This window comes from Hypanus sabinus, chromosome 8 (assembly GCF_030144855.1).
Source record: "Hypanus sabinus isolate sHypSab1 chromosome 8, sHypSab1.hap1, whole genome shotgun sequence".
Taxonomy (NCBI): domain Eukaryota; kingdom Metazoa; phylum Chordata; class Chondrichthyes; order Myliobatiformes; family Dasyatidae; genus Hypanus; species Hypanus sabinus.
Window position 1 is genome coordinate 83,260,084 of NC_082713.1, and position 16,688 is coordinate 83,276,771.

General features: G+C 38.9%; 2 protein-coding genes across 2 annotated transcripts in view; both read left to right on the forward strand.

Annotated features, from left to right (window-relative positions):
• The window catches only part of LOC132397774 (sodium- and chloride-dependent neutral and basic amino acid transporter B(0+)-like), a 56,583-nt gene extending 50,045 nt beyond the window's left edge, over positions 1–6,538 (forward strand). Inside the window, exon 14 of the mRNA XM_059976537.1 lies at positions 6,413–6,538. Within this exon, the coding sequence (XP_059832520.1) occupies positions 6,413–6,538 (126 nt within the window). The remainder of the gene's footprint in view (positions 1–6,412) is intronic.
• LOC132398276 (uncharacterized) overlaps positions 1–16,688 on the forward strand; it is a 1,154,100-nt gene that overhangs the window by 881,033 nt on the left and 256,379 nt on the right. The gene's annotated exons all lie outside the window — the stretch shown is intronic.

A 16,688-nucleotide genomic window follows, 5' to 3' on the forward strand; every position in this document is an offset into this window, starting at 1 on the left:
GGTCATACCTCCCTCTGCAACTGCCTCATCAGGAGACCAGTCAGTGCGAATTGGAAATAACATCTCCTTTTCACTGACAATCAAAACTAGCACTCTGTAAAGAAGTGTACTTAGCCCTTTGCTCTACTCTCTCTACACCCATAATTTTGTGGCCAGGCACAGCTCGAACACTATCTATAAATTTGCTGATGCTGTTGACGGAATTTCAGATGGTGATGAAGAGATGCACAGGAGTGAGATAGATCAACTGGTTGAGTGGTGTTGGAACAACAACTTAGCACTCAACATCAGTAAAACCAAAAGATTGATTGTGGACTTTAGAAGTTTAGGAAACACACAGCAGTTCTGATTGAGGGATCAGCAGTGGAAAGGGTGAGTAGTTTCAAGTTCCTTGGTGCCAACATCTGTGAAGATCTATCCTGGGCTCAACAAATTGATGCAATACAAAGAAGGGATGACAGCAGCTATACTTCATTAGCAATTTGAGAAGAATTGATATGTCAACAAAGACTTGCAAATTTCTTCAGATGTACAGTGGAGAGAATACTAGCTGGCTGTATCACTGTATGGTATGGAGTGGCCACTGCTCAGGATTGTAAATAGCTGCAGAAAGTTAAAAGCTCAGTCAGCTCCACCAAGACCACTAGCCTCCCCATTGTGGAGGACACCTTCAAAAGGGGATGCCGCAAAAAGGTGGCATCCATCATTAAGTGCCTCATCACCCAGGACATGCCCTCTTCTCATTGCTACCATTAAGGAGGTGGTACAGGAGCCTGAAGACACACCTTCAGCATTTCAGGAACAGCTTCTTCCCCTCCACCATCAGATTTATGAATGGACAATGAACCCATGAACACTACTTGACCTTTTTTGCTCACTTTTTTCACTACTTATTTATTAATAATTGTTTTATATACTTAATATTGTAATATATAATTTTATAATTGTTACTATGTATTGCAATATACTGCTGCCTCATAACAACAAATTTCACAACATGTGCCAGTGACATTCAAAGTTCAAAGTAAATTTATTTTCAAAGTACATATCTGTCACCATTTGCAACCCAAAGATTCGTTTTCTTGTGGGCATACTCCGTAACTCCAATAACCATAATAAAATCAATGAAAGACAGCACCCAGAGGGGTGGACAACCAGTGTGCAAAAGACCATAAACTGTGCAGATGCAAAAGAAAATAAAAATAATAAATAAATTAGCAATAAATACTGAAAATATGAAATGAAGAGTCCTTGAAAGTGAGACCACAGGTTGCCTGATGGTTGAGGGATATTAGCTGCTCCAGAAGCTGGTGGTGTGAGTCCTGAGATTCTTGCACCTTCTTCCTGGTGACAGCAATGAGAAGAAAGCATGATTCTGATTCTGAAGGATGAAACTGAAAATGCAATTTCCCTCAGATTCTACTAACTGTCTCTATCATTAGCTCTTTATTGGGACACCAGTTTTGCATCTAATAGTTTTCTCCCCCACAGGAAAGAGATAAATTTAATTGTTTTTTTCTATTATTAAGGCATGAAACAATTTTCTGATTACAAGTATAGAGTTAGAAACAAAGCTTAAAGTAAATTTTATTATCAGGGTACATACATGTCACCATACAACCCTGGGATTCTTTTTCCTGCAGGCATACTTAGCAAATCTATGGAATAGAAACCATAAATAGGATCAATGAACAACAAACTGTGTAAATGCAAATATAAATAAAGAGCATAAAACATAGAACATTACACCACAGGAGGAAGCCCTTCAGCCCGTGATGCTGTGGGAAACTAATTAAAATTGGAATTAAAAGCCTACTGAACTGGTCTTTTCTGCATACAAAATCTATATCCCTTAATTCTCTACGTATTTGTGTGCCTATCTATGAATGCCTTAAACATCTTTATTGTATTTGCCTCCATCCCTGACAGTACATTCCAAGCACCCTCTACTCTCCATGTAAAAAATTTGCCCCTCATATTTCCCCTGAACTTACACTCTCTGACCTTAAATGCATAACCTCTAATATTACACATTTCAACCCTGGGAAAAAAGGTAATTTCTGTCCACTTCATTCATGCCCCTCATAACCTTATCATCTTCTAAACTTCTATCAGGTCTCTGCTCATCCTCCTGTACCTAGTAAAGTGACCAATGAGTGGATGTTTGTGGTCTTCCACTGCTGTAGTCCATCCTCTTCAACCTTCAACAGTGATGCCTGTTGTAATGCCTTCCTGGCAGCTTGAATCAGTCTGCACATTCTCCTCTGACCTCCTTCATTAACAGAGCATTTTCACCCACAGAACTGCCGCGCACCGAATGTTTTTATTTTTTTGTTTTTGCACCATTCTCTTCAAACTCGAGAGACTGTTGTGCTTGAAAATCCCAGGAAATCAGCAGTTTCTGAGATACTCAAACCACCCCGTCTGGCAACACAGTCAAAGTCACTTAGATCACATGTCTTCACCATTCTGATGTTTGGTCTGAACAACAACTGAATCTCTTGACCATGTCTGCATGCTTTTATGCATTGAGTTGCTGCCGCATGATTGGCTGATTAGATATTTGCATTAATTAGCTAATGAAGTGGTTACCCAGAGTATAATACATTTGAAATATTTTGAGATGAATGGAGAATCTATTATGTGGCAGCCTCTAGAAAGAGCTATAGGCAAATCTACTATTGGCGTGATAAAATACTACCCAGAATGAATTTCACCCATAACCTAGAGCTCAATGAGAAGTACAGATCATATATAAATAAGAGTTGTTGCACTAGAGAACTGGATCTGCAAATTATTGTTGTATAGCTACAGTAGTAAATTGCACATCCAGGTACATCAACCAAAGCCAGCTTGGTATAACTCTTGTTCACATTCATTGACATACAGCACGAGTAGGCACTCCAGCCCTTCGAGCCATGCTGCCCAGCAATCTCCCAATTTAATCCCAGCCCAGTCACAGGATGATTTACAATGACCAATTAACCTACCAACTGGTACATCTTTGGACTGTGAGAGGAAATCCGGTTTATTGTCATCGGCATGTGACGTGAAATTTGTTAACTTAGCAGCAGCTTTTCAATGCAATACATAATGTAGCAGAGAAAAATAAAATAAAATAAAAATGATATTAATAACAAGTAACTCAATTATGTATATTGAATAGATTTTTAAAAGTTCAAAAACAGAAATACAGTATATCAAAAAAAATGAGGTAGTGTCCCAAGAGTTCAATGTCCACTTGGGAATCGGATGGCAGAGGGGAAGAAGCTGTTCCTGAATCTCTGAGTGTGTGCCTTCATTCACATGGAGAGAACATACTAATTCCTTACAGGCAGTGGCAGGAATTTATATATAATCTATACACCTAGTATAGATCATTTATCAATACAAACTCATGTTTTCATACATTTAAATGAACCCTTTTCTATTATAAATCCCTATTTCTGCATTCTAGCAACTACTTCCGCTGTCTATCTGCACAATTTTGCATTCTGCTACTCTTTGATTTGTATTGCAGAGGAAGTTCACTGCTACATTTTTCTTCCAAAGTTATTAGCAGTTCTATTAAATCAAATGTTAATACGAGTTGTGAAATCCAACTCAGGACAATGGCAAGCAGCGTCACATCACTAATGACTGGGGAATTTAGGCCAATATATATGATGCTTGAAAAGGTGTCCCTGATCTCTGAGAAAGCTCAAAACGGGAGATAAAATTGAGAACAGATATAATACAATGTCATAATGTTATCACTGGAACAAAAACAAAGTAAACCACAGAAAATATGGTCCAATGATAAGCAAAATTATGCTAACTGTAATATAAAAGTATAGATAAAATATACATTTAAACCAAAGCTGCTCAGTCTCAATAGTGGTGCACACTGAACTCTATTTTGTACAGATTTAAATACTTGTCTGCTTGTAAGTTATAGCTTGGTATTCTGGTCACTGCCTTTTATTACACTTCCTTTTTTTTCAACTGCCTGTCATTACAAGAAAGCAGACACTAATTATTGAAACTTGGCGCTCCAGACACACACTCCCTTAGTGATCACCTTATTGGGTGTCTCGTACCTAAAAACTCCTGTGTCAAATAAAGAGCCGATTGGGTATACAATTGTGGTCTTCTGCTTCTGTAGCCCATCCACATCAAGGTTCAACATGTTATGCATTCAAAGAGGCTTGTCTGCACACCACTGGAGTAACAAGTGGATATTTAAGTTACTGTCACCTTCCTGTCAGCTTGAACTGGTCTGGCCATTCTCCTCTGACCTCTCTCATTAACAATGAACAACACTGAACTGCTGCTCACTGAATGTTTTTTTTAAAGTTTATTTGCACCATTTTCTGTAAAGTCTAGAGACTTGTGCACAAAAATTGCAGGATTGAAAGTACGTTCCTGTTAGAATAAAAAAAGGTCTAACAGGTTTAGAGAACCTTGGTTATCGAGGGATATGGAGGCCTTGGTAAAGTAAACAGGTACATATCAGGCATTGGGAGTTAGGATCAAATGAGGTGATTGAGAAGTATAAGAAATGTTGGATAATACTCAAGAGAAATCAAAAGGGCTAAAGGGACATTCAAGTTCAAAGTAAATTTATCAAAGTACATATATGTTAGCATATACTACTTTGAGATACATTGTCTTGCAGGCATTCAGAGGAAACAAAGAATGGTAGGGCAGTGAGGTGTGCAGTTGAACAAAGGAACCTGGGAAACAGACCCATAATTCCTTGCAAGTGATGTCACAGCTAGATAAGGTCATAAAGAAAGTTTTTGGCTCATTGGCCTTCATAAATCAGGGTACTGAGCATAGCAGCTGAAATTGTTTAAAATGTTGGTGAGACCAAGTGTAGAGTATTTTGTGCAGTTTTGGTCACCTACCTACAGGAAAGATCAATAAGCTTGGAAGAGTGCAGAGAAGTTTTACACAGATGTTGCCAGGACACAAGGACCAGGGTTATGAGAATGAGGGGAGATTTTATTGGGGTTTACAAAATTCTAAGGGTTATAGATTGGGAGGATCATGCAGGCTTTTCTCCCCTGAGACTGTGTGAAAACAGAACTAGAGATGATAAGGGGCAAGGTGAAAGGTGATGTATGTAAGGGGAATCTGAGGGGGAACTACTTCACTCAAAGGGTGGTGTGAGTGTGGGATGAAGTGCCAGAGGAAGTGGTAGATACGCATTCAACTGTAATTTTTAAGGGAAGTTTAGATTGGTACGTGAAGGGGAGATGTCTGGAGGGACATAGTCCAGGTACAGATTGATGGGACTAGGCAAAAAAAAAAACAGGCTGGCATGGACTAGATGGGCCAAAGGGCCTACTTATGTGCTTTAGTGCTCTCTGACTGTTTGCCTCCAAGTCTGCAGACAGATTTCCATTCACACACTCTAAATAGCTGCAATTTAAATGAAGCCTCATTGTTAAGATAGGTATCACAGGGCTGTTTGATCCATTTTCACAACACCATGCTTGCTAACAACCTCTCCACTGCTGAAACCTTCAAACTTATTTTTAATTAACATATTTTAATTCCCATATCACCTTCACTGAAATCTTTTACCCTCAATAAATTTCTGATGTTCATAACCTTTGTTGCCTATGCTGTACATTGCAGTAGTTTTGTTGTCAATATTCTGACTTTTAATATTTTAGACTTCCACAAATCATTCAGTTGTTCTCACCAATAATTAGCAAAATAATCACCAGTAATTCTACATCTGTCTGAACTTTTTAACTCAGACTCCACTGTTACAATAACTTCAACTTTTCTTTGCTTAACACTGCAGATAGAATTGTCAGCCACCGTGATACTGTTTCATTCTGTCTCTAAGCAGAATTCTTCTGAAAAAAATGCTTCTCCAAGTTCTCTTTGACTAAGATTTCAAGCACCTTTTCAAATCTCTCCATTCTTGGCTCAATGCCCTCTGTCCTTTTGAAATTTCATTTGCTACATTGAAAGGATAATTTAGATAGTATAAAACAGAGAGCTAAAGGAATTAATCAATAGCAGGTTAACAGTTACAGCCTTTAGAAATGACATGCTAGAATAAATTGTGGTTTAATCTCAGAACGTAGCTGCAGTAGCAGGCTATTCTGCCTCTCACACTTATTCTATACTTCAATTGTATCATAGTTAGATCAATATTTTAATTTTATTTACTTGTCATTGTTTCATGTACCTTACCTAACAAAAGTTGATCAAACCTGATTTTATGTCAGTTGACTCACCAAAATCAGAGCTTCCTTGTGTTCTTCACCTTCCACAACGAGTCTATGCAGTCCATCCTCGCTATTTAATCCCTTTAACTTGCTTTCAGATCAATCAAGATAAGGAATTTTTTGTGTTTATGGTAAGTTTAAATCAAACAGAAATTATTAAGGAACTATTTTTCTTTTTGCAGAAAATCACCAAATCTTTCAAGCCAGCTCCAGACTGGGGTCCATATTTAAAGCAACACCGAGGGGAGAGATACAGCAATATGCTTGATTCTAAACAAACTACTCTGTCTGAGATGGCAAAACTTTAGACAATTGTTATAATTCAATTTGTAAATATTATTTCAAATGTTGAAGAATATTTGTAATAGTTGATTTTAAAAGAATAGGTAACATATTTCCCTTATGAATCCATCAAAATACAGGAACAATTTTAAGGACACAAATTTGTCATGTATAGTTTTGTCAGTGAAAAGCATTTATTCGAAATTCATGCTTGTAATTCCAATGTGGACACCAAATGGCATACACCATGCCTGAAAGTACATATTCATTTAATTATCCCTCCCCATTTTCACTTCAGAAGAAGTCATATTTTGAAATATTTAAACGGTGATGTTGACAAGTATCTTTACTCCCAAACAGTGGATAAACTAAAATTAAGAAAAGTAATGGAACTGGAACCAAACCCATCATAAGACCAACCACTTAAATTTTTAATGAAAATAGGACAAGGAATCATAGGACAAAATGCTCCTGATAAGGAGACTGGACATTTAGCTAATATATTACATGCCTTTATTTTAATAAATATACTATTGTTAATCATTGACAACTGGGTTTCCCAGGTCTCAGGGAAAGGTGTGAAGGACAGAATCCATGTGCAATAGACTTATGGACCATAGGAGCAAGAATATTTCCTCCTGGACCAACAAGCTACCCATTAAACACCATCCTTGGTCCCAGCTGACTAATGTTAGGCCTGTTCATCTACATCAGAATACTCATCCATGATCTACTTCCCATCAACTGTACCAAAACAAGCCCTGCTTCAATCAGGAACCCCAGCTCCACCCTTCAGACCAACTGCATAGTGCTCTGCCAACAATCAGGATTCCAGATCTAACACTGGCAAGCCACTTGCCCAAAATCTTGATAAACCATAAACTGAACATAACTGACACTTTGTCCATTATCTCTGCTCTGAAATCTAAACACACCACCCAACTATGGTCTTACTCAATCCTACTGACCTGCTCGGGTAGTGTTGGGCCTTGAAAAGTCAGGTATCCCACCTCATTAAACACTAGCCTGTTATTCAAGCATAGGAACTTAAAGAAGCCCTGTAACTAAATTCTGCAGGGCATTTAGAAATGCTTATCACCCACATAGCTACAGCCCCTTCCTGCTCCCCGCCCCCAGCCTTTATAGAACGTTCCTAAGAATATAATCTACTCTAAAGGTTTCCTAGCTTTTCAGGTACACCAACCACCTGGATACCTTCCTCACATTCATTGGTGACAATTATAGTAACAATAACAGTATAATATTATAATAACAATTACAGTAACAATTATAGCTAAGAGCTCACCCTATCAGACCTGAAGAGTCCAGATGGGGGAACCCTGGGGAGTTAAGTGTAACACTCAAACTAAACAGGCAACACATTAGCAACATCTTTCAGTCACTGAGGCAGAATAACTTGTTAAACCTTTTAGCAATTGGCGTGCTACCTTGAGAGATGACACTTTAGGTCATCATGACCCCCTTTGCCAGACTCTGAGCAAGACACCCCTGCAGCCATTGGCTCACTGCTTCATCCCCCCTGCCATTCAACTTGGTGCCCACTGCTTGACAGCCAGAGAGGAGGTGTATGTCAAGTCCAAGCTGAAAACCTTGGTACACAACCTCTGGCCCCTGCCATTCTACATTGCAAACTATAACTAAATCCCTTTGATAATTCATACATAACAATTGATACTTAATGAGTGGAAGCCAACCACTCCCAGACTTAGAGCATGCATAAACATGAATGGACTTACATAATGGACTTCAAATAATTCCTAAACTTATTGTTTTTATCTATTATGAAGATGACCAAGTGACTGTCTGGTTGGCAAAGCAACTCCATTTGCCTTCAATCCGGTGAGGATATTGCTTGTCTCACAATATGGCTCCCCTGCTCTCAACCTTACAGAGTACATGGTGCCTACATGGTTCATTAAGTGGAGGGGAGGTTTCAGAAGCACAACAATACTGAAATGCATTTTATACAGATTTATTCCTTTTTTGAAAGTTTGCTATAAATGAATTCAGGTCTAGAAATGCATATAGAAAACTTCAGGGCATAGATCAGAATATGAACACTAATCCCTGATCTGTTTCTTTCTATAGGAAAAAGATTTTCAGAACCTGTACAGATTGTTGTTGAGCTCAGGCATATTTGTTTCATTGACTGCATTTTGTTCCCATCATGTCACTTTATATCATAAATTATCCAAAGACCTCTTGGATACTCAGTTATTCTCTTCCAACTTATTTCAAGTCTTGGGTAGTTGCTAATTAAAAGTGGCAGAACAACTTTGAATTGTCCAACTAATATATACGGATTGCATCATTGACAGGACTGTTTGGACTATCTGTCTATAACCAGAATTTTTTTTCCTTAAGTTAGGTGGTGAATTAAATCATTTTACTTTTCTTTCAGGTTAAGTTGATCCACAGGTGAATGATAATATGGATTCTAAAGGATTTTTTTAAGTGTAGATTTTTCATGATTACTTAACACTACCCCTTCCTGGTTCATCTGAATCTGATGTATTTCAATTTCTTTAACTTTAAATTACAATCACTTATATTTGCTCTTTCACCAATGCGTCTGAACTCATATCACAATTGAGTGTGGTTGCTTATAAATGTCATAGCTACAAATTTACAAGTTGAACTAAAGATTGAACAAAAGCAGAACATCAAATAAAAATGGTCTAGGAAAATCTCCAAAATTTTCATCTAATAAAGAAAGAATTTCACTTCTTCCAGTAACCATTTGGGAAAATCATTGAACCAGAAAATAATCCAGAGTTTTTGCTGTAGAGATTTGATAGAATGCTGTCCTACACTATGCCTTTGTTACACAAGTGTAATTTAATCTTTAAAGCTGCTGTTGTACTTGCTTTGTAATGATGTAACTAAAGCACAGTTACAAATCAACTGAGTGAATCAAATTCAGTAGATGTCTGAAGACAAAATGCGACACCATTAAGGCATGCTGTTTTGGACAAGAACACCAACCTTGTATACGTATTTAATATTAAGTAAAATGGATAATGAGCTATGAAGAAATACAAGGAATAGTTTGCATTGCTTTCACATGATGGTACGAAAATCCAAATGGCATTATATGCTGGAAACTTCTACAAAGGTGAGATGAAACTGGTAAAACAACACTAGTAAAAGTAAATGTATTTAATAGGATTTTGTTTAAATGAATAATTATTAAACTAACTATTTCACAGACCAGCCTGCTTCTGTGTATTCAATGTAATTATGTTTTAATAAAATCCAAATTAGATTTAGGAATTTCATTTTTCTATGTTAATTTTTATGAATTAAAGTTTTTGTTTCCTAAAATCCCTGTCCTACATTTTTGCTTTAAACTAAAAAGCAGACAGTTAGACATTGTCAGGATGCTTAACAACAGGATTCTGAAGATCATGATTCAAACAAACTCTAACTGGTGAGGGCATTTGTAGAAAGTCGCTGCAGTCCTTCTGTGTATATACATTGCCCATACTGGTGACATCATGGGCCCTGCAATAATTTTAGCATACAGTTCAGGTAATCATGAGAAGAGGAAATACCAATCTTGTCAGGAAAAGGGAAGATAATCTCTCTTTTCTGGAATTGCATATTCCTGCAGTCACTACAGAAAAATATCTAGCCTTAATTTTAATTCAGCGTTGAACACACCCCAATTTCCAAATGGCTAAATTTGAGATAAAGGCTGTCAACTTCACAATTTAAACTGAAGCATTATTAGCTAGTTCAACTAGTGTATATCAGTTAAACACTCAGTTAATACTTTATAGTCATCTAACATTACTTCAGGTTCTGCTGCAATTTTGAATATTTTCTGTAATTTCCAGTTTGGGCTAATAAAAGTAATCATTTGTTGGTACAGTTACACAACATCTTCTCAATTCTTGTATCCAAATAATTCTTCTAAACATGAAAGAGTTGGGGGTAGGGTGAGTGCAGGGTATAGAAATGTTGAAAACACCTGTATCTGCACTTCCAAGAACTACTGGCACATTTACAATGAGCCTTTTAAGCCAAAGCAGCTCATTTCTCTTGCACAATATTTCAAATGATTAAGAAATACCGGAGCAAGGAATTTCACCCTGATATCTGAAGGGAGAGATTCAGGGAAACTGGTGGGGAGGGTAACACTAAATTTGAGGGATTGGGTTGAAGAGCCTCAATAAAGCATTATGAACCAACTGGATTCATCAAGACATGATCCTTCACTCCACCACAATTGCTAGCCCAGAACCTAAATCTCAGATAGTCAACTCCTATTTTAAGCTAGAATATTTTAAAAATACTTCAATATTCAATATGTAGAAGGGCTGGAATCAATATTTGGGAAGTATCATATCTGGATGATTTTATATCCAAAGAATCAAACTCTTGCATAATAAAACGGTTGAAGTGAACTTTGTACATTGGATTACTTGCCTCACAATTAACTGAAGCAAAGGTATTAAAAATTAAACCAGATATGATTAACTGTACAATTTAAAAATAATAATTTCAAATTGCCATTGGTAAATTATAATAGAAGATCAATATCCATTTCACCTTTCCTACTCTAAAGATGCTGTTTAAAATACTTTCTGTGCTCAAACACTTTGTCTCTGTTACCCTCAGATTTCTGTGTCCCTCCAAATCCAACCTCTTGATACCCCAACATTTGTTATCCGATACCTCAGCATCAAGTAAACTGATGAAGTGAATTGGAGGAGATACTGCTGGGAATAGGGAAAGGGGGCTGGGAGAAGCTTTGACCAGGTCTGCTCTCTAACTATTCTGAGTGGTGACCAATCTAAACTTTGATGAACTGCAGTCAGTTTCAATGCAAAGCAAGAGATAGGGATAAGAGGAGATCAGAGCCATATCTGGGCAAAGCTGTAAGCTCAGAGTGAGGGCAGAATTCAACAATTCTGATGACAGGCTACTGACCCAAAACTGGCTTTATCTGAAGCTAGTGGCTGGAGAGAAGACTGTGATAGGACTGTGTGGAAAGAAAATAAGGGGAGGGTAAGCAAAAAGGTAAGATTACAGTGAAAGAAATAGATTAAAGGTGAGAGAATAGGAGCAAAAAGAGCAAAGGTGTTGAGGGAAAGAAAGTGGGAAAAATGTTGAGAAAGATGAGGAGCAGAGGAGAAGGAAAGATACACAGAAAAAGTCAAGATGCAGCAAAGGCCCAACTTCTTCTGAGAATGGTCCAGATCAGAAACTAAAAAAGTGCCTTACTTCAATGAATCAACAAACCTTACCTTTCAATCAAAGGAACCAAGTCCCTCTGTATTCTCTCTTCTCTCAACATCCCTTCCTCTTTCTCCTGTGTCTCTCAGCTTCTCCTCTTCCTCTCCCTCCAACCTACTCTGACTCCAGTTCTTAACTATCCTTTCTCTTCCTAACCACACTCTCTCATCTTCTCCTCCAGTCCTCTCTCTCGCTGCTCCCAATCTTTTTCACTCCATCTATGTCTCTCCTTTTTCTCACTTCCCCGCTCTCCATCCTCTCTTTCCCTTTTATCCTTGCTCCTCCCTCCCACACTTCTCCATCTCTCACGTCGACATTGGGCTTTCCCCTTCCACAGGAGCTCCTACAGCCTAGCAAATCCTACAATGCGTGATGTGAATGAACGCATAAGTATCTGAACTCTCCGGGATGTAAGAAGACCCTCAGACACAATGAAACAAAAGACAATCCTCAAAGCTGCAGTAAGGCCGCTCACACGATACAAAATTAGGGTGATGGTAGGTGGATGTTTATCTTCCTGGAAACCTGTGTATTACAGGGATTTAGTAGTGTCAATGACTAAGACTGACTTAAGACTACAGTAGGATAGGGATCACATGGTACAGCAAGTTGGCAGAGCATTTGAACACAGAATTGAATTCTGACAAGAGCAAGCTAATGCATTTGGGGAAGTCAGATAGTGGTAGGGCGTATACAATAAAAGGCAGGGCACGAAGGAATGCTGGCAAACAGAGAAATCATAGATCCATATCCATATTTCCCTGAAAGATGTTCAGAGGATAGTGAACAAGGCTCTCTGCTGGCAGATTTACAAGCTAATGTGGTAGCACAGTACAGAGTGATAACAATCCCCTACCATAGCTACTGAAACATTATACAGCCCTTTTAACAAAACACAAGCTGGTAGGCACTGCAAGACCATTGCTTATGTCTTCTTCATCAGAATTTGGCTATATAGGTGAAATCTAGGGTTCTGGCAGAAAACCAGTAGATCATGTTTACTCAAAGGGCAGGAAAAAGGTTACAAAAAGCCAGGAGAAACATGCAAAAGGAAAAGGTGAATGTTCTTTTTCATGAGCAGACTTAGCATGAATCTAAAGAATATGCATGAGGGTGAGGGATTACAGGAACGTCTGATTCTATACAATATCGGTAGGTCGAGAACCTGATCCATTTAAAACTGAAGGAGGTAGTGAAACTGAAACCATTGGCCCAATAACTAGAACTGCTGGAATAAGAAAGGAGAGAGCTGGCAAATTTCTGGCAGGAAACTTAGTAAAATAGCATCCTTATGGGAAAACAATACAGTATAATAAATTTAAAGAGACTGTTAATATAGATTGTCTGAACAGGGAACTCAATTAGAAAATAATTACCACAGATTTCCACAGCTAACTTAACTATACTACCACTCCAGATTTCTGTTCTTATTTCCACTGGGATCTCACCTGTGACTAGGAAGGAGTCTCTGTCAAGCTACTCTCATGCCTCTCTCAATAATCTGGGGGATTCTATCAAACTCTGGAGACCAATCAACCTGAACAGTCTTCAAGAGACCCAACACCTCCTTCCCTCATGATAGCAATATGTCCTAGAATAAACCCGCTGTAGTGTGTTTTCTCTCTCTCCTCCTCCTCCTCCTCCTCCCCTCCCCCCCCCCCCTTCCCTGGTTATCAGACGCATTGGAATGACTGCATTGTTTTGTGCACTTTATGCAGTCCTGGGTAGGTCTGTAGTCCAGTGTAGTTTTTTTCTGTGTTGTTTTTTATGTAGTTCAGTCTAGCTTTTGTACTGTGTCATGTACACCATGGTCCTGAAAAATGTTGTCTCATTTTTACTGTATACTGTACCAGCAGTTATGGTCAAAATGACAATAAAAAGTGAATTGACTTGACTTGACATATGGACTCAATGAATGAAGTATCTCAGTGCCCCTGTGACATTCTGCCTGATCATTAGTGCAACTGTCCCATGGCTTTTACACCCTCCTCTATCAGTCTGCCATTCTCTCAACCAAGTCGCTGTAATGACTACATTATCGTTGTCTGATGAATCGATCCTGGACCTTCAATTCAGCTGCCTTACGCATAATATTCCTTGCATTCAATTAAGTGTGTGTTAACTCATTGGTACCAGCAAGTTCAACCTTTTAACTTTCTGCCTAACTCTCTAAATTCACCTTGCAGGATCTCATCTGTCTTCCTGTCTGTGACATTAGTATCAATATGGACAATCAGCTTCAGCAGCTCAACCTTCTCTTTCAGGTTGTCCTGGAGTCTCAATCACGGTCACAAAACATTTATATGTACCCCCATTGCTACTGCTAGACTAGACTTTGCCCAACCCTGCTATACCAGTGGTACCATCTGGCTGAAGCTGTCATTTTTGCTCAGAGAAGTTGTTTTCCCCAACAGTATCCACAGCAGTATATTTATTTGAGAGGGGATGGCCACAGGTGCACCTGCACTACCTGTCTGCCCTACCTGGCAGAGACATACATTTCAAACTGAACCTTTGGCGTCACCACTTACAGAAACCCTTGTCTATAAGACTCTACCTCCTGCAGGTGCCTCATTAAGTCTGATTGCTGTTCCAATTGATCCACACAATCTGAGAGGGCTGCAGTTGGATATACATAGTCACCAGGAAACTCTCCCTCGTCTCCGCATCTCATGGGAATAACATGATACTCCAATGACTGCCCATTACAGCCTTTTACGTGACTTAAGAAAAACAGAAAACCATTATCTTGCCTTACCTTAATGCGAGTCATCCTCCTGACTTAAGCTCAGTCACTAAACACACACTTTAAAATCCCAGCAGAACTTTCACCTCAAAGCAAGAATTCTCAAAACAGAGACCGTCTCCTTTATGTTTGCTGCTCTGCCTATCATGAGTAAAGCTGACAGTTACCCTTTGCAACAACTTAATACTGTTCCTCCTCCTCACTAATAATCTTGTCATGAATAAAACTAACAAAATTGAAGAAAACAGACTAGACCATAAGATATAGAAGCAGAATTAGGCCGTTTGACTCACTCAGTCTGCTCTACCATTTCATAATGGCTGATCCAATTTTCCTCTCAGCCCCAATCTCCTGCCTTCTCCCCATATCCCTTCATGCCCTGACCAAACAAGAATCTATCAACTTCTACCTTAAATATACATAAAAACTAGGCCTACAGAGATGCTTGTGGCAAATAATTCCACATATTTTCCACTCCCCAGCTAAAGAAATTCCTCCTCATCTCCATTCTAAAAGGATGCCCCTCAATTCTAAATGTGTGCCCTCTTCCACCACAGGAAACATCCTCTTCACAGCCAGTCTATTGAGGCCTTTCATCATTTGATATATTTCAATGAGGTCCCCCTTCATTCTTCTGAGTTCCAGTGAATACAGGCCCAAAATCATCAAACACTCTTCATATTCACTATTCAATCCTGGAATCATTTTTGTGAACCTCCTTTGAACCCTCTCTAATCTCAGCATGTGCTTTCTTAAATAAGAGGCACAAAACTGCACCTCAGATTTGCGAATTTTCTCTCCATTGAGAAAATAGCCTATGCTTTTTTTTCCTTTCACCAAAGTACATGTCCATACACTTACTGACACTATATTCCATCTGTCGTTTCTTTGCCCATTCTCCTAATCTGTCTTTCTTCTGTAGCCTCTCTGCTTTCTCAAAACTACCTTCACTGTCAAGTCACCTATCTTCATATCATCCAACAAAACCATCAATTCCATCATCCAAATCATTGATATATAACGTGGAAGGAATCTGTCCCAACATAGACTCCTGTGGAACACCACTAGTCACCAGCAAAAGGCTCCCTTTATTCCCACTCTTTGCTTCCTGCCAATCAGCTACTGCTTTATCCATGCTAGAATCTTTCTTGTAATATCATGTGCTCATAGCTTGTTAAACAGCCTCATGTGTGGTACCTTGTCAAAGGCCTTCTTAGAATCCACATACATAATATCAACCGATTCTCCTTTGTCTATCCTGCTTGTTATTTCTTCAAAGAATTCCGACAGATTTGTTGGAAGAGCAAAATTTTCTCTTGAGGAAACTGTACTGACTACAGTCTATTCTATCACATGCCTCTAAGTACCCTAAGACCTCATCCAACATCTTCCCAACTACTGAGGTCAGACTAACTGGTCTATAGTTTCCTTTCTTCTGCTTCTCTCCCTTCTTGAAGAGTGGAATGCTGTTTGCAATTTTCCAGTCTTCCAGAATTATTCCAGAACCTAGTAATAATTGAAATATCATTACTAATGCCTCCACAATCTCTGCAGCCACCTCTTTCAGAACCCTGGGTTGTAGACTATCTGGTCCAGGTGACTCATCAGAGCTTTCAATTTCTCAAGCCCATTCTCCTGATTTTTCCCCATACCTTTGACACCCTTATTCTCATATGTTTCATAATGATCGAAGTAAGCTGCAAAGAGTTGTAAAATAAGTCTGCTCCATCATGGGCTGGCCGGTGGTGTAGTGGCAACAGCACTGGACTTCAAGGCAGATGGACCTGAGTTCAAACTCAGCTGGGTCCCTACCTGGGCAGCGGCAGCATCTGTGCAGAAGAAAGGCTTGTCAATCTGCTTCCGTATCTTGCCTTGAAAACCCCATAGACCCTATGGTCCATGAGATCATGAAGAGTCAGGCTCGACTAAACAACTGAACAACCGTCATGGGTACTAGCCTCTGTAGTATCCAAGCCATCTTCAAGGCACAGGGCCTCAAAAAGGTGCTGTCTATTATTACCAGTTATGCCTCATTTGATTGTCCCTTGACAGTGATAGGTATGCACAGTTCTGCTCATAATACAGAGGGATAGAGAGATAGTGTCATGGTGTCAATCCTTGCATAATGATACTGTAATCTCAAAACTTCAACGTCAGGCTACGACACT